The sequence below is a fragment of the Dreissena polymorpha genome, chromosome 9 (genome assembly GCF_020536995.1).
Source record: "Dreissena polymorpha isolate Duluth1 chromosome 9, UMN_Dpol_1.0, whole genome shotgun sequence".
NCBI classification, from domain to species: Eukaryota; Metazoa; Mollusca; class Bivalvia; order Myida; family Dreissenidae; genus Dreissena; species Dreissena polymorpha.
Window position 1 is genome coordinate 97,751,310 of NC_068363.1, and position 22,720 is coordinate 97,774,029.

At 38.0% G+C, this 22,720-nt stretch overlaps 2 protein-coding genes and 1 long non-coding RNA gene across 3 annotated transcripts in view; 1 reads left to right on the top strand and 2 right to left on the bottom strand.

The window, feature by feature from the left end:
- The window catches only part of LOC127845763 (lysophosphatidylcholine acyltransferase 2-like), a 103,795-nt gene that overhangs the window by 62,838 nt on the left and 18,237 nt on the right, over positions 1-22,720 (top strand). The window lies entirely within an intron of this gene.
- On the bottom strand, positions 1,535-22,624 carry LOC127845762 (nudC domain-containing protein 1-like). Its single transcript, XM_052376888.1, has 9 exons — positions 22,466-22,624; positions 19,198-19,349; positions 17,200-17,391; positions 16,028-16,217; positions 15,150-15,332; positions 14,348-14,564; positions 11,709-11,850; positions 9,436-9,564; positions 1,535-5,564 (listed from the first exon to the last, which is right to left on the bottom strand). Exons 1-9 carry the CDS (start codon positions 22,575-22,577, stop codon positions 5,118-5,120), a joined length of 1,764 nt encoding a protein of 587 aa, XP_052232848.1. The 5' UTR covers positions 22,578-22,624; the 3' UTR covers positions 1,535-5,117.
- Positions 8,041-8,975, bottom strand: LOC127845770 (uncharacterized). The gene is made up of 3 exons (XR_008033386.1): positions 8,930-8,975; positions 8,718-8,785; positions 8,041-8,087 (listed from the first exon to the last, which is right to left on the bottom strand). It is a non-coding gene; the product is annotated as an uncharacterized LOC127845770 (long non-coding RNA).

The window sequence follows — 22,720 nt, forward strand, 5'->3', positions numbered from 1 at the left end:
ATGGACATTATGCATGTCATTTCATTTTGTTTCTACATCAAAAATTCTGGTTGCTATGGGGAAAAAAAAATTCTGACAATGGTGGAGCCGGTGGGGGACATATATTGCTTGGCAATAGTCTTGTTGTTTCTGCTATTAAAACTGTGACAGTATTTTTTTGCTGAACTCTTCATGAACTAGTTTGAGCTATACTACGCTCTTATGCTCCAATTAGGGTGAATATGAAACTTCTCCGTTACACTGTTTCTACATATTCAATTAAAACAAAATACATGTGTTTAGGATCATAGTGAGGTCACTTAAAAAGTTCAATATTTCAGACCTGCAATTTAACAGAATTATGCCCCTTTTTGTAATTACAAAATTTTGGTTTACTTCTGCGCGCAACTACTTCATACCTCCATATCTACTACAGAAATTGAAATAAAATTGTACATATGAAATCAAACTAACTTCCCATGCAATAGCAGTAGAGTTCCACCATCAACGGTTTTAACAATTAGAATTTCGCTTCCTCTCATGGTAAGCCTTACTGAATAAGTAATCTTAAAAAGATGAAAGTTTGGTTTTGATCAATTTTAGCGGGTGTTTGCACAAATGTGATGTAAAAAATACGTGTCTGTTGTACATCTACCGTATATGTCCGTATTGACGCACACTGCGCGTGTTTTTTCAAGACCAATGCGCGTTAAATTCAAACCACTATTACCTATTTCTCACATTTGAACAGTGTATCATTTTCATTACATGCAGCTCACAACATTGTTTAATCCAATCGTATGTCATAGTCTGCTGCAGACCTGCTACATTGTGAGGTCCAATTTAACGCAAATTGGCCGTGGATGCCATTTTATTTTTCATCACCCTAAATATTTCCCCATTAAGAGACGCTCACCATTAAATCCTGGTCTCGTGTTCACAAAACATTTTTTGCAATCGAAAATCAATTTTTTACTGACATCGATTTTCATTTTTGCCTAACAACGACAATGGAAAGCCATTTTCAATGACATCAAAATCTATTTTCAATTGAAAAAACTGTTTTGTGAACATGGGGCCAGTTTGACCCTGTATTTCACGCCTTCACTGCGTTTAGTTGATAAGTATTTATAGTGTGAAAAAAAAAAATACACCCGAGCGCTCAATACCATACAGTTGGTGTCATCGGCGTAAAGCGCACGTGCCGACTATGACAACGTTCTTTCACTGCTGCCTAGTACCCGAGTTACACGCAGTCCTCTAGGAATATACACCTGTGCTGATGACAATAATTATTATTATTGTTCGTTTGTAACCTACGTAGTATACTCGCATATTTACGATGTCACCGTGTTGCAAACAACATGGCCGCAAAAACGATGTTTTCATTCAGATGTTATGTGCCACTCTTTAATGGATTATGGGCTACATAGATAAGACAGCCTGCGCGTCTATTAGGGCAGGAGGGTCAATAAGGACATATACGGTATTTATGAACTTGATGTATTGCTGTAAACAGGAGTATTCCAAGGTCTGCAATTAAATATAACAATAATAAAATTCACCATGATTTGTATTTGTGGATTTCGGCAATAATTAGAAATTAAAATGGATAAATAACCACAACATAATTTTGATGATCCTAACACTGTGCTATGAAAAAATGCCAGTCTTTAACATGAAGTAAATGAAAATGAAGTAGTTCTTAGAACTTGGTATGTCTGAAAACAGACATTGTTCAAATTCTTAAACAAGAGGGCCATGATGGCCCTGTATCGCTCCACTGTTTTTTTTATGCGAAAAAAGCGTGCAATGCGCATGGGTTGAAATGTACTCAAGCATGTGACTTTCTCTTTCTATCCCTCGTCCCAATGGGCCCTCAAAGTTGGGAGGGTGAGCATTTTTATATATGAAAAACGTTACTACGGTGTTAACTAAACAGACTAAAAAGCCCGGGAATTGTCGCACAGGTCCTTTGCTTAAAACGTAGGTACATTTATCTCTCCAAAAGATATTGTCGTTCTTTCTATTTCACATATTTTTAGATGCTGAAGATCAAATCTACGCATGTTCTACAAGATTAATAAAAGTTCCTTCATTCAATCATGAATCTTTTTCCAAAATTCCAAAAAGTGTTTGTAGGTTTCAAAGTTTCTGTTACTTATATAGTTAATGACATATATTTATCTCTTACAGGGCTCGACATTAACGGTAGTCCAACTGTCTGGGACAACCAAATTGTTAGTCCGGACAAGTAAATAAAGAATTTGTTAGTCCGACGGGACAAGTGGTCATTATAATTTAATTACCTAGAAAAAATGCCCTTAAATCCGTTATTTCTGTGGAGTTACCACAAAACTTTTTCGATTATATTTTGTTTACGTTTAAACGACAAAGCACGAGATATTCCGATAGTTCCATGTGACACTACACCGTACTGTTCACAAGGGAAGCAACCCTTAACATTTTTCTTTGCCAAGATTATAACAATATTCTCCTTGTAAAGAATATGCATTTTACGACACCGGTACACACCGATCTTACATACAATTAACGTAGTGACGTCATCTCTATGTATAGAATGATTTTACAACATCATTCCCATTTGTGGTTTGTTCTCATTCGTACAAAGTCGTCTGCTTAAAAATTTTTAATCTGCTTTCCTTTGGTTTTTCGTCTTCAAAATCACAAGTTTTTGTCAGGTATTATGGCTTTGTATGTTTAAAAATCAATAATCTCGAGTTTTCCTGTTATTCTAGTCAGTTCTTTTTGTATTGAAATTGCCTACAATTATGTTAACATGTATTTTGAACGATTAAAGTCTTCATGATTTGAGCATTTTGTATAATTTCATTATTTTGCAAAGTACTGAGCAGAATAAGATATAATGGTTAGGACAAGTGAAATTTTGGTCTACTTGTCCGACCGGACAAGTGGCTTCAAAAGTTAATGTCGAGCCCTGTCTTATAGTTAAAAAGTTATTTCATGTGTTTTTTGATAAACTTTTAGTTTGAGAAGAAAATAGTTTATTCATCTCATAATTAATAAATAGCAAAAACGCATAAACATGCAAAGTTCAACGACTTCCTGTGGGCATGTTTTTTGACAAATCAAATTTTCTTGAACAACTTTTTAATGGGAGCCTTCAAGGGATCAATTTGGCCCCAGGGGCATAATTGGAACAAACTTGGTAGAAAACTATAAGATGTCACTACATACCAAATTTGGTAGCCCTAGGCCCAATGGTTATGGACAGGAAGATTTTTAAAGTTTGCACAAAGGAGGCTTTATATAAGCATATGTTCTGTTTTGTGACCCCCTGGGCAGGGTCAAATTTGAGCCCAGGGGAATAATTTGAACAAATTTGGTAGAAGACTATTAGATGTCACTACATACCAAATTTAGTAGCCCTAGGCTCTATAATTATGAACAAGATTTTTAAAGTTTGCACAAAATAGGCCTTTTTTAAGCATATATTCATTTTTGTGACCCCGGGGCATGGTCAAATTTGACCCCAGGGGCATAATTTGAAAAAACTTGGTAGAGAACTTTAAGATTTTAATACATACCAAATTTGGTAGAAATAGGCCCAATGGTTATTGACAGAAATTTTTTTAAAGTCTGCACAAAATAGGCCCAATATAAGCATATGTTCAATTTTGTGACCCCTGGGGAACGGTCAAATTTGATCCCAGGGGCTTAATTTGAACAAACTTGGTAGAGGACTATTAGATGTCACCACATACCAAATTTGGTAGCCCTATGCCATGTGGTTATGGACAAGAGATTTTTAAAGTTTACACAAAATAGGCCTTATTTAAGCGTATGTTCATTTTTGTGACCCCCGGGGCAGGGTCAAATTTGACCCCAGGGGCATAATTGGAACAAACTAAAATAAGTAGAGAACTATTAGATGTCACTACATACCAAATTTGGTAGCCCTAGGCCCTACGGTTATTGACATAAAGATTTTTAAAGTTTGCACAAAAGAGGCTTTATATAAGCATATGTTCAGTTTTGTGACCCCCGGGGCAGGGCCAAATTTAAGCCCAGGGTAATAATTTGAACAAATTTGGTAGAGGACTATTAGATGTCACTACATACCAAATTTAGTAGCCCTAGGCTCTATAATTATGAATAAGAAAGATTTTTAAAGTTTGCACAAAATAGGCCCAATATAAGCATATGTTCAATTTTGTGACCCCCGGGGCAGGGTCAAATTTGACCCCAGGGGCATAATTTGAACAAACTAAGTAGAGAACTATCAGATGTCTTTTTTTTTTTTTTTTTTTTTGGTAGCCCTAGGCCCTACGGTTATGGACAGAAAGATTTTTTAAGTTTGCACAAAATAGGCTTTATATAAGCATATGTTCATTTCTGTGACCCCCGGGGCAGGGTCAAATTTGACCCCAGGGGCATAATTTGAACAAACAAAGTAGAGAACTATTAAATGTCACTACATACCAAATGTGGTAGAACTAGGCCAAATGGTTATGGACAAAAAGATTTTGAAAGTTTGCACAAAATAGGTTTTATATTAGCATATGTTTAATTTATTGAACCCCAGGGGCATAATTTGAACAAATTTGAAAGAGGTTCACCCCAGGAACATTTTTTAGAAGTTTTATCAGAATTGGAGTTGTAGTTTAGGAGAAGAAGATGTTTAAAGAAAAAGTTAACGCACGGACGCACACACGACGGACACAGGACCATGACATAAGCCCCGCTGGCCTCTGGCCAGTGGAGCTAAAAATAATGAAATGCAAATTAACAAGCTCACAGAATTCAGGCATACAATAACACTGTATGTGCACCTGATTAATGTTATTGTTAGTACAAATGAGTGTAATAAAACACCAATTAACGCACATTGTTAATTGCTGAAAGTTAAGTGTGCCACACTGAAACTGCACTTCATGTTCAGAACACTTTTTACTAAGTTAGTACTATTTATACTAACTCTTCAAGTTGCAGTTTATTATAGGTCATATTGGTGCAGTAATCATCTTTTATATACCCACACAAATATGTAGCATTTTAGCATAAAACACTGTAGTATACAAACAATGCAGCTTATCAGATATAGTATTTGATACTACATTTAATACAAATGTTCACATTGCACCAGTTTGTCACGCCTATGAAGAAATCTTTACCATAAAAAGTTTATTCAATGTGGTGACATAGATTCTCTCATTGTTTGCTACCACTCCCAGAATATTATCATTGGTATCCAAGGCAACCACCTGCTGCTTAGCAACGACCTTCACCTCTTGACCAGTCTTCCTGTTGCGTAGTGGGGTCGACACTGTGAAAGCCTGCCTGTACAAGTACAAATGTCGCGAGTTGTCACATATCACAACATAGGATCTGTCGGGTGGACACAAGGAAAACTTTCTCTGCTGCTTTGAGGCCTGCACATATCCGAATGCGTTGAACGTGCTGGTGTGTTTGAATTGCATGTCACCTGACCCCTGCTCTTGTTCCCATAGCAACCCATCCACGTCGTGTCTCAGGCAGATCTGGGGCGAGGAGTTGAGGGGACCAGAGACGTTGAACAACCACTGGTGGCTGCCTAGCCCTGCCTACAATGTAAGTCAGCCACTTGAAACATATTTTGAGGAGAAATGTCACAACTTGAGGAACACTACCATAGTGGCTATCAATCATAGAATTTCTTAAATTGGGATGGAATCTACACTTAAATGAATGTTGAATTGACAACCAAGTGACAGAATGTTTACATAATGTAAATTTTGAGTCGTCTAAAATGTTGTATCTGAAAAAGTATGTTGTGGAGGTATACTGATTTTAAACTTGAGCCCTACTTACTACTGATAGAACAGCCTTGTTCTTGGAAAACTGGGCCTAATGCATGTGTGGCCATCCCTGATAAGCCTCTGAAGTCTGCATGAGCTAAAATTTCATTGAATTTTTGTTTAAAGGAAGTCTATCCTAAAATACAGTTTAGGCGGAATGTGTCTTCCCTGATTAGCCTGTGTGGACTGCACAGGCTTATCTGGTCTGACACTTAATGCAAATGCATTAAGCCCAGTGATCGTAGCATGAGGCTCACATACATATGCATGCCTGTGCACACCAAACTTATGTGTGACTTTGTGTGTGTTGCTATACCAAACCTTATGTGTGACCTTGACGGTCTTGCAATGCATACTGGCCTTATGTGAGACCTTGTGCGTGTCGCCATAATTACAGACCTTATGTGTGACCTTGTGTGTGTCGCTATAATTACAGACCTTATGTGTGACCTTGTGTGTGTTGCCATAATTACAGACCTTATGTGTGACCTTGTGTGTTTAGCCATACTGACCTTATGTGTGACCTTTTGTGTGTCGCCATGAATACTGCCATTATGTATGACCTTGTGTGTGTCGCCATAATTACAGACCTTATGTGTGACCTTGTGTGTATAGCCATACTGACCTTATGTGTGACCTTGTGTGTGTCGCCATGAATACTGCCATTATGTGTGACCTTGTGTGTGTCGCCATAATTACAGACCTTATGTGTGACCTTGTGTGTATAGCCATACTGACCTTATGTTTAACCTTGTGTGTGTCGCCATGAATACTGCCATTATGTGTGACCTTGTGTGTATGGCCATACTGACCTTGTGTGTGTCGCCATGAATACTGCCATTATGTGTGACCTTGTGTGTGTCACCATAATTACAGACCTTATGTGTGACCTTGTGTGTATAGCCATACTGACCTTATGTGTGACCTTGTGTGTGTTGTCATGAATACTGCCATTATGTGTGACCTTGTGTGTATAGCCATTGACCTTGTGTGTGTCGCCATACTGACCTTGTGTGTGTCATGAATACAGACCTTATGTGTGTGACCTTGTGTGTATAGCCATACTGACCTTATGTGTGACCTTTTGTGTCGCCATGAATACTGCCATTATGTATGACCTTGTGTGTGTCGCCATAATTACAGACCTTATGTGTGACCTTGTGTGTTTAGCCATACTGACCTTATGTGTGACCTTGTGTGTGTCGCCATGAATTTCTGCCATTATGTGTGACCTTGTGTGTGTCGCCATAATTACAGACCTTATGTGTGACCTTGTTTGTATAGCCATACTGACCTTATGTGTGACCTTGTGTGTGTCGCCATAATTACAGACCTTATGTGTGACCTTGTGTGTATAGCCATACTGACCTTATGTGTGACTTTGTGTGTGTCACCATGAATACTGCCATTATGTATGACCATGTGTGTATAGCCATACTGACCTTGTGTGTGTCGCCATGAATACTGCCATTATGTGTGACCTTGTGTGTGTCGCCATAATTACAGTCTTTATGTGTGACCTTGTGTGTATAGCCATACTGACCTTATGTGTGACCGTGTATGTATAGCCATACTGACCTTATGTGTGACTTTGTGTTCATAGCCATACTGACCTTGTGTGTGTCGCCATACTGACCTTGTGTGTGTCACCATGAATACAGACCTCATGCCTGACCTTGTGTGTATAGCCATACTGACCTTATGTGTGACTGTGTGTATAGCTATACTGACCTTATGTGTGACTTTGTGTGTATAGCCATACTGACCTTATGTGTGACCTTGTGTGTGTCGCCATGAATACTGCCATTATGTATGACCTTGTGTGTGTCGCCATAATTACAGACCTTATGTGTGACCTTGTGTGTATAGCCATACTGACCTTATGTGTGACATTGTGTGTGTCGCCATGAATACTGCCATTATGTGTGACCTTGTGTGTGTCGCCATAATTACAGACCTTATGTGTGACCTTGTGTGTATAGCCATACTGACCTTATGTGTGACCTTGTGTGTGTCGCCATGAAAACTGCCATTATGTGTGACCTTGTGTGTATAGCCATACTGACCTTGTGTGTGTCACCATGAATACTGCCATTATGTGTGACCTTGTGTGTGTCACCATAATTACAGACCTTATGTGTGACCTTGTGTGTATAGCCATACTGACCTTATGTGTGACCTTGTGTGTGTTGCCATGAATACTGCCATTATGTGTGACCTTGTGTGTATAGCCATTGACCTTGTGTGTGTCGCCATACTGACCTTGTGTGTGTCGCCATGAATACAGACCTTATGTGTGTGACCTTGTGTGTATAGCCATACTGACCTTATGTGTGACCTTTTGTGTGTCGCCATGAATACTGCCATTATGTATGACCTTGTGTGTGTCGCCATAATTACAGACCTTATGTGTGACCTTGTGTGTTTAGCCATACTGACCTTATGTGTGACCTTGTGTGTGTCGCCATGAATACTGCCATTATGTGTGACCTTGTGTGTGTCGCCATAATGACAGACCTTATGTGTGACCTTGTGTGTATAGCCATACTGACCTTATGTGTGACCTTGTGTGTGTCGCCATAATTACAGACCTTATGTGTGACCTTGTGTGTATAGCCATACTGACCTTATGTGTGACCTTGTGTGTGTCGCCATGAATACTGCCATTATGTATGACCTTGTGTGTATAGCCATACTGACCTTGTGTGTGTCGCCATGAATACTGCCATTATGTGTGACCTTGTGTGTGTCGCCATAATTACAGACTTTATGTGTGACCTTGTGTGTATAGCCATACTGACCTTATGTGTGACCGTGTATGTATAGCCATACTGACCTTATGTGTGACTGTGTGCATAGCCATACTGACCATGTGTGTGTCGCCATACTGACCTTGTGTGTGTCACCATGAATACATACCTCATGTGTGACCTTGTGTGTATAGCCATACTGACCTTATGTGTGACTGTGTGTATAGCTATACTGACCTTATGTTTGACTTTGTGTGTATAGCCATACTGACCTTATGTGTGACCTTGTGTGTATAGCCATTCTGACCTTATGTGTGACCTTGTGTGTGTCGCCATAATTACAGACCTTATGTGTGACCTTGTGTGTATAGCTATACTGACCTTATGTGTGACTTTGTGTGTATAGCCATACTGACCTTATGTGTGAACTTGTGTGTATAGCCATACTGACCTTATGTGTGACTTTGTGTGTATAGCCATACTGACCTTATGTGTGACTGTGTGTATAGCCATACTGACCTTATGTGTGACCTTGTGTGTATAGCCATACTGACCTTATGTGTGACCTTGTGTGTGTTTCCAAACTAACCATATGTGTGTGTTGCCATACTGACCTTATGTGTGACTGTGTGTGTGTTGCCATACCGACCTTATGTGTTGTCATGCATACTGACATATGTGTAACATTGTGTGTGTTGCCATACTTACTTTATGTGTGACTGTGTGTGTGTTGCCATACTAACCTCATGTGTGACCTTTTGTGTGTTGACATACTGACCTTATGTGTGACTTTGTGTGTGTTGCCATACTTACCCTATGTGTGACCTTTTGTGTGTTGCCATGCATACTTACCTTATGTGTGACCTTGTGTGTGTTGCTATACTGACCTTATGTGTGACCTTGTGTGTGTTGCCATGGAGGCGGACAAGGGTGGAGTCGTCGTCAGGGTACATGTCACACTCCTCCAGCTGCTGGGTGTTGAAAGGGCGATTACCAGCCTTTTCTGGGCATGGATTCTGAAAATATCAGGAAACATTTCAATGATGCATAACCAGGTTTTCAACATATAAGAAGTTAATTTAAATAATTGTGCAATGCCATGCTTGGTCTGCATGTAAGTTACCTACACACAAACTTAAGGCAAAATTCCTCCATCCAATCTTAAGTAATTTCGAGGAAAAAAGTTTGTTTTATTTAACGTTACAGTGACGTTAACCTTGATCCAACTGGTCCAACATGCAATGCCATTATAGGTTGCATATAAGCTACCAATATAAAAAAGTTTATAGCAATACCCTCATAAACAAGGGCTGTTTGTAAAACATGCATGCCCCCCATATGGGCTCTACGTTGTATTGACAGCCATTGTGTGAATATGTTTTTTTGTCACTGTGACCTTGACCTTTGACCTAGTGACCTGAAAATCAATAGGGGTCATCTGCGAGTCCTGATCAATCTACCTATCAAGTTTCATGATCCCAGGCATAAGCGTTCTTCAGTTATCATCCAGAAACCATGTTACTATTTCGGGTCACCGTGACCTTGACCTTTGAACTAGTGACCTGGAAATCAATAGGGTTCATATGCGAGTCATGATCAATGTACCTATGAAGTTTCATGGTCCTAGGCATAAGCGTTCTTGAGTTATCATCCGGAAACCATTTTACTATTTCAGGTCACTGTGACCTTGACCTTTGATATAGTGACCTGAAAATCAATAAGGGTCAACTGCGAGTCATGATCAATCTACCTATCAAGTTTCATGATCCTAGGCATAAGCGTTATTGAGTCATCCTCCGGAAACCATTTTACTATTTCGAGTCACCGTGACCTTGACCTTTGACCTTGTGACCTGAAAATCAAAAGGGGTCATCTACGAGTCATTATCAATCTACCTATCAAGTTTCATGATCCTAGGCATAAGCGTTCTTGAGTTATCATCCGGAAACCATTTTACTATTTCAGGTCACCGTGACCTTGACCTTTGACCTAGTGACCTGAAAATCAATAGGGGTCATCTGCCAGTCATTATCAATCTACCTATGAAGTTTCATGATTCTTGGCATAAGTGTCTTGAGTTATCATCCGGAAACCATTTTACTATTTCGGGTCACCTTGACCTTTGACCTAGTGACCTCAAAATCAATAGGGGTCATCTGCCAGTCATTATCAATCTACCTATGAAGTTTCATGATTCTAGGCATAAGCGTTCTTGAGTTATCATCCGGAAACATTTTACTATTTCGAGTCACCGTGACCTTGACCTTTGACCTCGTGACCTGAAAATCAATGGGGGTCATCTGCGAGTCCTGATCAATCTACCTATCAAGTTTCATGATCCTAGGCATAAGCGTTCTTGAGTTATCATCCGGAAACCATTTTACTATTTCGGGTCACCGTGACCTTGACCTTTGACCTGGTGACCTCAAAATCAATAGGGGTCATCTGCGAGTCATTATCAATGTTCCTATGAAGTTTCATGATCCTAGGCCCAAGCGTTCTTGAGTTATCATCCGGAAACCACCTGGTGGATCGACCGACCAACAGACAGACCGACATGAGCAAAGCAATATACCCCCTCTTCTTCGAAGGGGGGCATAAAAAACCAAGCTATTGAGAGGAATAGGTTTTCCTACTGTGAGAAACAGTGACCTTTATCTAGACCCCAAACTGGTTGATAATCCAATCCCAAGCTAGGTAGACATGTAAGCCACCTGCACAAACAATGTCAGCACAATATCGGCATCTTAACTCAAACTCATCCAAACTCAAGTTTATTTTTATTTTCAGTAGAAGTTACCTTGACCTTAACCCAACTAGTCTCAAACGATCTCACAAGATATGTCTGCATATAAGTACACACACAATGTCAGTGCAGGAACCGTTATTTATTTTAGTAACAGTGACCTTCATCCTGACCTGACTGGCCCAAAATGCAATCAAAGCAAGGTATTTGGAAATCTACATACCATCCAAACTCAAGTTATTTTTCTATTCATTACAACAGTGATCTTTACGTGTAACTAACATATCCAAAATACAAACTTAAGCTAGAGCTCTGCGCAAGCTTGTGACAACACTTTAAGCACATGCATTTCGCCCAGTTTTCTTATAACAGTGCTTAATTATTGATTTACCCATAACTACCGCAAGTACCTACCCATTGGTCGGAGGTGAGGTGTGCCAGTCTCTCATGTATGGACGCCACGTCTTCAGGGTTGAGCACCATCTCCCCCCGCGTGTCACCCTTGACAACCAGGGGCCAGGGGCCACTAGATTTCTTAATCAGATACAGGTCCACCCTGCAGGATAAAAAACAGAAACATTTCTGTTCAGTTCATTTCTACAGGTACATGTTGATTTGGGTATATTTACAGTCATGGTAAAACATGTTCAGAAGATATTATAGGACATGCATTGCTGGATATTAAACAGGAATACAGAACAACAATGAGCATGCAATATAAGGATTCTTATAGACAATTTGTTTTTCTTTGTATTTTTCAGCCTGAGCCTTTTCGAGTGGGATAAATAGTGTGCTAAAACATAGAGATGGGGAAAGTGAAACATTATTAATATGATTATAATTGACAGTGTTCCAATCGTTTATACGTGCATGTTTAACTGCATTTCTAAATTTATATTATAAGTTCTAAGGAATCATATAGCTGTATAATAAACTCAATAAACAAATTATTGAAAGTATTGGACAAGTTTGGCATGCTTTGGCAGCGTTCTCAATAAGAGCCGGCTGCCGGCCAAATCAGCCGTTTGAAATCAGATTTTGGCCGGTTGAAAATCGTTCAGATTCTAAAAATCGGCAATTGACTTTTCGAAATTTGCGTGTCTTTCGGTAATTTTGCTCCTTTTTGCTATTAAGCTAAGACGTCACTTGATTATCTCTCTTAACGCATTACAACAACAACAACAATGAAAAGGCGCAAATTGGAATCGGTCAAAAAGCAGTCTAATATAAAGCTTGTATTCGTACCCCCACAGGTAGAGGGTCAGTCAGTTGTTCTCTCCATCGATTGAACAGAGCTGCTAGTGGTGGGGTGGCACTTTTTATGTCCCCCAGTACATATTGTTTTTGCCCTGTTTGTTGGTTTGCGTCAAACTTTAACATTGGCCATAACTTTTGCAATATTGAAGATAGCAAATTGATATTTGGCATGCATGTGTATCTCATGGAGCTGCGCATTTTGAGTGGTGAAAGGTCAAGGTCATCCGTCAAGGTCAAAGGTAAAAATATATGGAGGGGGACATGTTTCACAAACACATCTTATTCTTATGTGGCAATTGTAAATATTACCAGCTTAGAACTGGTAACTTACTCAGATGAGCGCCTTAGGGCCTGAGTGTCTCTTGTTGAAATGTGATTTTTTTAAACCTTCAGCATGTACCCGGTATGCAGGGTGAAAGCTGATAAAAATAATTCTTAGCCCTTTTCCTAAAACAGTACATATTATTATAAAGCATTCATTTTATTAATCTAAAAAATGGACCTGTCATCTATCAGTAATTGATTTTGCCTTAAATTACAGCCCCTAACTGGCTGTTTCCAACTGCAAAAAGTAAAAAAAAATTCCCGAAAATCTGACCAAAATTTCCCCCAAACAGGGTTCTCAATAACTTTTGAGCCAAAAGGCCAAAATGTGAAACCAACAGGCCTTCTAGGGGGATCCGCATGCTCCCCCGTAAATTTTTTAAATTGAGCACTTGATTTTCTGCATTTTACCACTTACCTAACAAAAATTGATGAAATATAAACAACTTTCAGAATTTCAGTGTGCTTAAAAATTTAAAACATTTATTCCATCAATATGGAATGAGTGATGTATTGGACGTCATCATTGATGACGTTCGATTGAACGAATGATAAAGGGGGCTAAGTTTCATTAAGCTGAGGCAAATCACTGCGATTTGAGGGTGTTGAAAACTGGTCCAACACGTTTGCTGAAATTTGACATGTATATGAACCAGAATGGGATCTACCTGTTGGCGTAGGTGTTATATCTGGGAAAAATCAAGTTTTGGAGTATTTTGTGTTTAAATTTTTTTTATGGGAAACCACACGAGCGAAGATCAACATTGTGACGTCACGTCATGAAAAGCGCTTAGGCTAGCTTTCATCTTGTTACGAAACAAAGAAACTGACGTTACGCGTTATTAATTCAATATACAGTTAGGTGTTAAATAGATAAACAACGACGAAATAATTGTGTGTGAATATCAATACAAAGTACAAATGCATATCTTTTGTGCAGAGTGTGGTTGTTTAGATATGCATGACATAAATCTATGTGTTATTGTGTACCTGTCCGACGAGTTGAAGAAACGTTTACATGGCAAGGCTTTCCGATACGTGTTGGATAAATGTAAGTACACACTGGTATTAACGATGGTATTCTATTTATCTGATAATATCTTTAATATAAATGATAATGAGACAATATTAGGGTTAAATTATTAAATCGATAAATAAAAACAGCCATAACATTTGAGCTGCGCTCTGTGAAAACGGGTTCAGTGCATGTGCAAAAAAATGTCATCCCAGATTAGCCTGTGCAGTCCCAAATGCTAATCAGGTCATTTCCGTCTAAATTGGATTCTAGCTACAAAGAGACTTTCGTATCAAGATAAATATTATAAAAGCAGAAGGTGTCATCTCTGATAAGCCTGTGCGGGACAACACTTTACGCACATGCATAAAACTCTTTTTCACAGAGCACTGCCCATTGCAAGTAAACTATATCTTTTGTACTCTAATATAATTTGTATTGGAGTACATGTTTATACCTCCTTCCCTCCATGGTCCATGTTGAGCCTTCCACGTCCACCTCACCACAGAGATCCCCCACCAGTAGTTCCGGCGCCCTGTTCTTGACCCCGAACTCCACGTGGTTGAAGGTCAAGGTCATGTAGATGTCCTTGTTGGACACGCCCTCTGGAACAGTGAACTGCACGTTGACGTCCTCGTCTGTCTGATACCATGTGTAGTCTGGAGGCTTGATGACTGCAGACAAAGTACTACTTGTGTACATAGTGTAACTATCAATTTTACCAAAGACATGACCAGTCATGAAAAATATAATTTTTTCCCAATAAACCTTCCAGGCTTAATGAAATTTTTGTAATACAAAAATTTGAATAGATTGAAAAGATTAATCTCTTCTTCAAAGGCTTTGGAGTCTTGATGACTGCAGACATAGTCGGCTAGGTATAAGGAGCACTTATACTGCCTTGCTATATAAGCTAGCTTTTATAGCCACGCAGTAGTGTCTGCTTTTGGTACCTGGAGGACCTGGGCTCAATCCCCATTTTGGCTGTTGACAATAATACTTGACAATACAACAATAAATTTTTACCAAACTCATGACCAATCATTAAAAATTTATATAATTTGTTCCCCAATAAGCCTTTCATAGAAGCTTAATGCTACTATGCAGCAGTACATTATAAGACAATTTTGCACTGCTGAAAAGATTAATTTAAAAAAATAAATGTGAAGCAAACTTTTCATTTAATTACAACAGAGTTTTCTGACATGGACAATTGACAACAGAAACCCGTTCAAAACCAACATGGGACTCTTCCATACCCGGTTTCTCCACCTCTTTCTCTTCATCGCTGACCACCGGCTGCTCCGAATCAATGGTGAACACAAAGTCCGCTTCCCCGGCTATGGTAATGGACTGACCCTCCCTACCCAGGGCCACATAATGGAATGGTTTCCTGCTCAGCAGCTGTCTGGTGCGCTCCAGGCACCAACTCTTCCTGTCCACTGACAAACACAATACAGATAAATAGGACAGCATAATTATTTATGTACTGTAATTAATCATAAATTAACAACGATTTTAAGTTGTTCATTAATAGACAGTGATAATAAAAACAAAAAATTTGGTTCAAACATGTTTTGAAACCTTTTTTTGCAATTAAACATGATACACTTATTCTATTATGCTGCACTGAGAAAGGAACATTGCTTTTGTTTGGTTTATTTGGGATTAATATTAATTAATATTAATTAATATTTATTTTGAATACAGATAAATCAGTGAGTATCATTTTAGAATTCAAAAGTAATATCAATCAAACATCAGTGTTTTTTCCACCATTTTGGGAATGGGGCCAGGTCCCTTTGGATTGGGAAAATGTGCGGCATTTAGACTAATATTGGAAAATTAGTGTTGTTGTTATTTTGCTAATAAATACTTCAAATTGAGAATACAAGTGTTTTCAGTATTATATTTACTGATAGGTAAGGTTGAACTTATATGGATGGGAGATGAACAAAATATTGAGATCTATAAAAAAAAACATTTGGTCCCATTTGGGAAATATATATACTTTTTTCCATTGGGAATGTGGACGATTACTGGACCAGATTTTGAAAGAAAAAAACACACTGTACATGGAAACAAATCGTTCATTTTGGCCAATTATTATATTTTCAACCCACTCTTCAAGTCTCACCTGAAGTGAAGGTGGCCCACTCAATCATGGTGAGATACTGGCTCTCATATTTGTCCTTCTGCTCAGCCGTTGCCTCGGTAACATGAGAGAGGATACACTCCACTCTGTGAGCTTCATTCTCAATCCAGTACACCCCGTCCACCAACAGAGAGGGCGTTCCTTCTCCCGGAATAGTCTTCGTCAAAAGCGTCTGATAAAAAATGAGAGCAATGGCACTGTATTCCCGAGAAAAAACCATCAAACCATGTTTATGTTTAAAGAAATTATTTGCTTTAACAAAGGTTACCATTGTGCATATATATCAAGGTTTGACATCAATGTGTGACCTTGACCTTGCCTCAAGTGTTATGGGTCTAGCATGTGACTCAGCCTCAGATGATTGAGAACAACTGTGGTAAGTTACATGGTTGTGGCTAATATGTTATTGGAGAAACAGCTGAAGACGGGAAAAATCCAATTAAAAAATGGAATGTTCAAGTCAAAAAGGGCCATAACTACGATATTGAAAAATGTTTTGCGTCACAATTTGAAGTGCATCATCCTCCAATACTTATAGTGTCCTACCAAGTTTCAATGACATCTGCCCAAGAGTTCCAAGATGTGGCTCCAGACAAAAATGTGTCCTTATTTTCAAGTCAGAAAGGGTAAAAACTCTATTATTTGCGAATGGATTGAAACAGCATTTGACCAGCATAATTCTCTTATCCATATCTACACTCATACCAAGTTTTAATGAATCCGCCCAGGCAGTTCTGAAGTATGGCTCCAGACACAAAAGTGTCCCAGACAGATGGAAGGACAGTGGGAAGGTCAAGGCCAAAACAACTGAGGGGATAATAACACATAGTGACGGCTATGTGTCATGAAGTACATACCATTACAATGAAAATGAATTGATTTATACAGATTTATGAGTAAGAATTGTTTAACAAAAGGCCCCATAAAAGGTTTATAGCATCTTTAAATATGATGAAGTGTGGTTTGGTTACTTAAAAAGATCACCACGAATAATGTATTTTATTACAAAGGACAAAATAATTTTACCACCGAAAATATCATCTGTTTGTAATGTTTGCTTATTTCTTATCCCTTTTATAATACTACTCAACAAGTGTAATTTCACAGTAATTATTTTATCAGATATCAATCAAGTTATTACTAGAAATAGCAACCTTCCAAGGAACATCGTTCCCGGTCTGTCGGTCCCCTGTCTCTATAATGTGTACCCGCCCTGCACCGTCGCCTATGACAACCAGGTCAGCTGACAGGAAGTGAACACGCACTGCGTAGTGGCTGGGGACCAGCTGTCTGTCGTCTGCATCAGGAATCCTATACACAGGTGGGCTGACACTGACAGAAGTGTCCTGGAATGGATGAAAACAGTTGGTTTTACCCCTTTCCCACAAAGATACGCATTATGACAGGTTTATAGTCCCTGAGAAAATCAAATTAAAGTAAAGACCTTTCTTACTAGATTCAAGTTTTAAAGGCTTCATTTCCAACACTAACAAACTGATGAGCAGCAAACAGAATATCAAACGTTAACAAACTGCGAGTTCCTCGCAGGCTGTTTTGGTTTTGTACTTCCGGTAATTGCATAAGCCATTTTCACTGCATCTGAGTGTGAATGGGCAGGGCTTAACACTAAGGCACGTCCGAACGACATTCACTGCCTGAACCAAGGTCCAGGCTAGCTAATGTCCCAGTAACATTCCCGACCAGTCGTGTGTATTTTGGGTGGGATTATGTGTTCTATATCAATAAACTGCGTTTTAAATAAGCTTTTGAAAGATGCAGAAATCTTAATACAGTATGATCAGATGACAATTAAATCCCAGAGTGAAGTCGGAGACTACAAACAGATCGTAACTCGAAATAGATTTGGAACCCCCTGATTGCAATTAAAAAGAGGCTGACAATTCAGAAAAACCCCGGAGGTTTTCCTGGTAAAACACGTCAGTTCCTATTTTTAAACAGAATTCCGATAGATACGGTTTTGATTGGTTTCCTCGAAGGGATTTTCTCGATAAAAATAGGTTTTAAACTAAAAGCCGGGATCGCCCAGGATTGTCCGGGATCGATGAAGGTATACAACTCGACATTAACACAAAGTTAATATAAAATTATTATTTATTTATCAATTTTAAATAATTTTAATTTGATTGATCAATTAGAAGTGTTTTGAAATCTTTTTTACGCAATTCAATTAGCAAAACTAATATTAATGGTCAATCCCGGCTTTTAGGAGAGAGTTAACCTTGTACAATTGTTACTACTACTTTAACACTTTATTTGTTATTTTGCGACACCTAAGATTCACTTACCATTTGTTATCAGACGGCAACCGCGGCAATCTATGTAAAAAGGTTTTAACGTTCATGTTGTTGTTTAAGTTTGGCTTTACGGGTGGGGATGGGGTTTCCTTGGATAAGAAAAGAAAAGGGAAGGAGGAAGGTAAGAGAAAGTATGAGGGAAAAAAAACAAGAAAATTTCTCCCGAAATGGCGTGAAGATTACAAAATAGATGTCTTAAATAGATGAATATTGAATTCATTAGCATTAGTAAGGCAAGCTAATAAGAATGATTGAATCATAATTGCATATCTCCACGCACAAGAAAATACAAGTTAAATGATAAGTATAAAGGTTTTGATAATACTTTGGTCGGGGCACATGAAAGATTGGTCAGGGCTAGTAGGTTCTGCATTCCCTAGCCCGAATGGGCTAGCTGAAAAAAAAGTTAGTGTTAAGCCCTGATGGGTTACTTGTTTTTTTATCAGTTTGATAAGTCAAAAAACATTAATCAAATCAAGAAAATAATTACACCATTTGTTATCAATTTTTACAAGATTGCAAGTATTTGAAGTCAAACACAAATGTTAACTGGTATTATTCATTAATTTCTAAGTATGTAATGAAAAATAAAACAATTTGCTAAAATCAGGTTAAGAGTAAATTTTATTGGCATCTTTATTTGACAAATACACTGTCTCTGTGTATACATTAGAACTTAATTGGTTCACTGTGTGTATATGGAGATTACTGTTTTGGGAAGAGATCCACTGTGTGGGGCCTAGGATTGACTGTGGGGGAAAGAGGGTTGACTAAAAATCCTCAGTGTGATACAGTTTACAGTGTGTCTGAGATAGCAGAGATCTTGAGGTAACTTACTGTTGTCAGGCTGTGTCTCACATTCCAGAGCTTGTCCACCAAGTAGACATTGTCTCTGACCCAGGGGTCCACCATCAGGTGGTTATGGTTCCCCAACAGCTTGGCATGGTGGTAGGAGAACTGGTCGTCTTGAAGCTCCACAGCATACAGAACTGGCAAGAAAATTACAGAGTATTAACAGTATATTATACTTGCAATCAACATAATGTAATACACTGTAGTTTCACAACAGGCTTTATATTTAACAAAATAAAGTTTAAACATAAAAAACAAATGTTTCTTATAGCAATAGTCAAAATTTCAACGCTAGATGTGGTCTGGTAACATAGATTTTACAAGATACAAAATGCTCTTTTTTGTATTTTGCTGGACAATATATTCAAAACATGTCAGTGTTTTTTTTTGTGGAAACAGAGTCTTGTCATATTGGGATTTTTTTCAATCGCTAAAAGTGGCAAATTTGGGAAACTGTTATCTACAAAAATGACCTAATTGGGATTTTTGTATCAACAAAAACAGGTCCTGGCCATTTTGGGATTTTTTTTATAGATTATAGTTATATATTATGTAGGATGTTTAAAAAATAAATTTGAGATAAAGAGTCTAATAATCATAAGACACTTCTTTCTAAAAAAAAAATTAAAAAAAATTGCTTTTTATTTATTTTTTTGGTGCATGCACAGCATGTTGTCATTCAGGTAAGTTGAATGCGTTTTTGAAGTTCATTCATTCAAAAGACCTCTGATTAGGGATGCATACTGATCAGCTGCGTTTATGAAAGGTACATATGGACTCTCAGAGCCATCACAGCAAAAATTATCTAAGGCTCTGGGCGTCCGTATAAATGGATTAAGGAGTAGTTGCAATAATTCAACTCTCAGCTTTTGTAACCCAAAGGGTTTCTGAGAGTTGCAATGTGCTGTCTTTTGTCCAAAGGTGCACAATTTTATCACCACTGAAAATGCTAAGGAATACTAATACTGCTAAATCTTATCAACGTTTACCTGTCTAAAGCACAAACTAATGGTACCATTAAAGCAAGAAATAATTGCTTTTTATTAACTTTGTTATCCTTTCAAACGTTTTTGCCACCTTATTTGGAAACAGTTGTAATGTTGCCGACTAAAATATAAAATATAGCTACAGGTTAAGTCGGAGTACATCAATCTTTTGCGCATTGTGATATTCGATGTAACCTAAGTCAATAACAATGTCGAACAGATGTTGAATATTTCAGTGTCCGACAAATCCATTGCCCGGAGCCCGGGGGCTACCGAAATTTTTCATCAGGCTACTGAAATTTTCCAGCTGACGCCCGCCGGGCTACTATAAATCTATAAGAGCGGTAGCCCGGTTTATTGACAGACATACGTAGAATAAACACGCTGACCATGTGTTTGTACACTGTGTATTGCTTATAATCCGATAACAAAGTGCAATCAATTATCTAATCAGTCACCGATCTCTTGCGGTAATGTCTTAAACAGTAACAGTGTATTTTAATCATCCAATCAGAATCAACATTTGTCGTCTGCTAATAATATAATGAGAGCCAGTTGGATAGTTGGCGCACATGATGCAACATCATTTCGCAGTTTGATATTCTTTGTTCACCGCAACAATGAGTAATGGCGACAACGTTTTTGATGTCGTTAAATATCCAAGGACGCCAAACATTAAATAAATCAAAACAATAGCGGATTCTTCAAAACGGTAACGAAACCGAAAATGAATATTAATGACAACTTTGTGAACGCGGTTAACACCTGCTAATTAGTTTGCATTGTCAATTAATAATTGGATTAATCGACTGTTAATCAATAATCCCATAGGCATATATGCCCTATTTATATTTTTAAAACCAAATTATGAATGGGTAATATAGACGATAAGAGTCATAAACACAAACGTTTGAAATTTTCTAAAGTGTCAAATGAATTTCGGCATATGGTTCTATTTAAAGATATGATGAAATAAGCTCCCAATCAGGACCGTTGTATTGCAACATGCGTAAATAACCTGCCACGGTTTACACGCGTTATGTACAGCTATTTTAGGTTACAAAATTCTACATTTAAGAAATGAATTTCTTTGTCCTGATAAAAAGCGCGCGAAAATTGGCGTGGGTGTATTTATTTGTAAATAAAAATTTCGTAGCGGGTACAACATTGAGATCATTTAATTTCCATTAAAAGTTTCGTTGTGAATTTCAACTAAAGTACCGGGGTATCTCGCGAATTATTTGGCATTGACATTTTCTCTTAATAAAATATCATGTAAACACGCTGTATCGTTACCGTTACGCTGTATCAGTTCCTTCAATATTGAAACAATTATTTATTGTATACTGACTGCACACAAGTGTCGTAACATACGGATGCAATACGTAAATTCGGACAGTACTTAAAGTTGGACACAAGTAAATAAATGATTTAATACTCTTGATTTCTTGAAACTCGGTATCTGTTGTTAAAAAGGGCAATTGCATTGATTAACACCATACGAGTCAATCGTATTGATCATCTAAACGCTTTATTTACGTTTACGACTTAACGTGCTGTCCGAATTTAAGTACACGTACATGTGCACATACATGTAATATCTACATGTAGTATATGATTTTCTTTGGTACATTTACATTTAAGTACACGGTGCCTGTACTGTAACATTAATTTACGATATTGACTGTGTACATCAGACTACTTGCTGTTTAATGTATATGTATGTATACATATTATGGATATGTAAATGCAGAAATAAAATAAATATGAAAACCTGCCTCTTATCATTTTGTAGGAAAATTTTATGGGCTACCAAATATTTTTATTGGTAGCCCAGTGGGCTACCTGAAAAATAAGAAATTTGTCGGACACTGATATTTACACTGTTGCAAATTTCTAAATGAAAATGTCAGCAAGTTTTGTCATGTTTATAGGTGGGTTGCCATTCAGGTAAATTGAATGTGTTTTTTAAGTTTATTCATCGCTTTCCTTGATTGGTAACAGCGATGTGTCGTCAAACAGTGATGCACACGAAATCTGTGCACAGAACTGCGATTATGTTTATGAAGGCATGCATATGTACTCCCAGAGCCGCCATAGGAAAGTTTATCACAGGCTCTGGGAGTACGTTTATATGACAGATGGACTAATTAGGGGTAGGAAAAATGTTCCTACTAATGTTCAATTTGATAAAATTTCTCTAAAAACATGTGCAATATAACGGCTTTAAACATACATGACATAAGCTAAATCTGATTATAACCAACCATTTTCTAAATTCGATGTATATATTGGCTGTTTGTCCAATGACAGTTTGTAACCCTCGAAATTCGGATTTAACAAATCTCGGTCCGGCTTAAGTTCCATGGAGGCTTTCATGTTTCTTGATGAATAAAAAACGCCACCGTACTGTCTAGTATTTTTCTCGTTTGGTACCTGGCATGTCATTCACGTCCAATTTCAAATCGAAAACCAGTCTATGATGGTTTAGGTCCAGAAAGGCCGAAAACCAAAAAGGCCGC

Bases quoted from the DNA above. Each gene is read 5' to 3' on its own strand.
- LOC127845762 (XM_052376888.1), bottom strand. From the start codon at position 22,577: ATGAAAGCCTCCATGGAACTTAAGCCGGACCGAGATTTGTTAAATCCG. The intron at 14,565-15,149 runs GTATGGAAGAGT...CTTTGTCTGCAG, and splicing joins GAAAGAGGTGGAGAAACCGG to TCATCAAGCCTCCAGACTAC. The intron at 5,565-9,435 runs GTCAGTATAGCA...CTTACATTGTAG, and splicing joins CACACAAGGTCACACATAAG to GCAGGGCTAGGCAGCCACCA.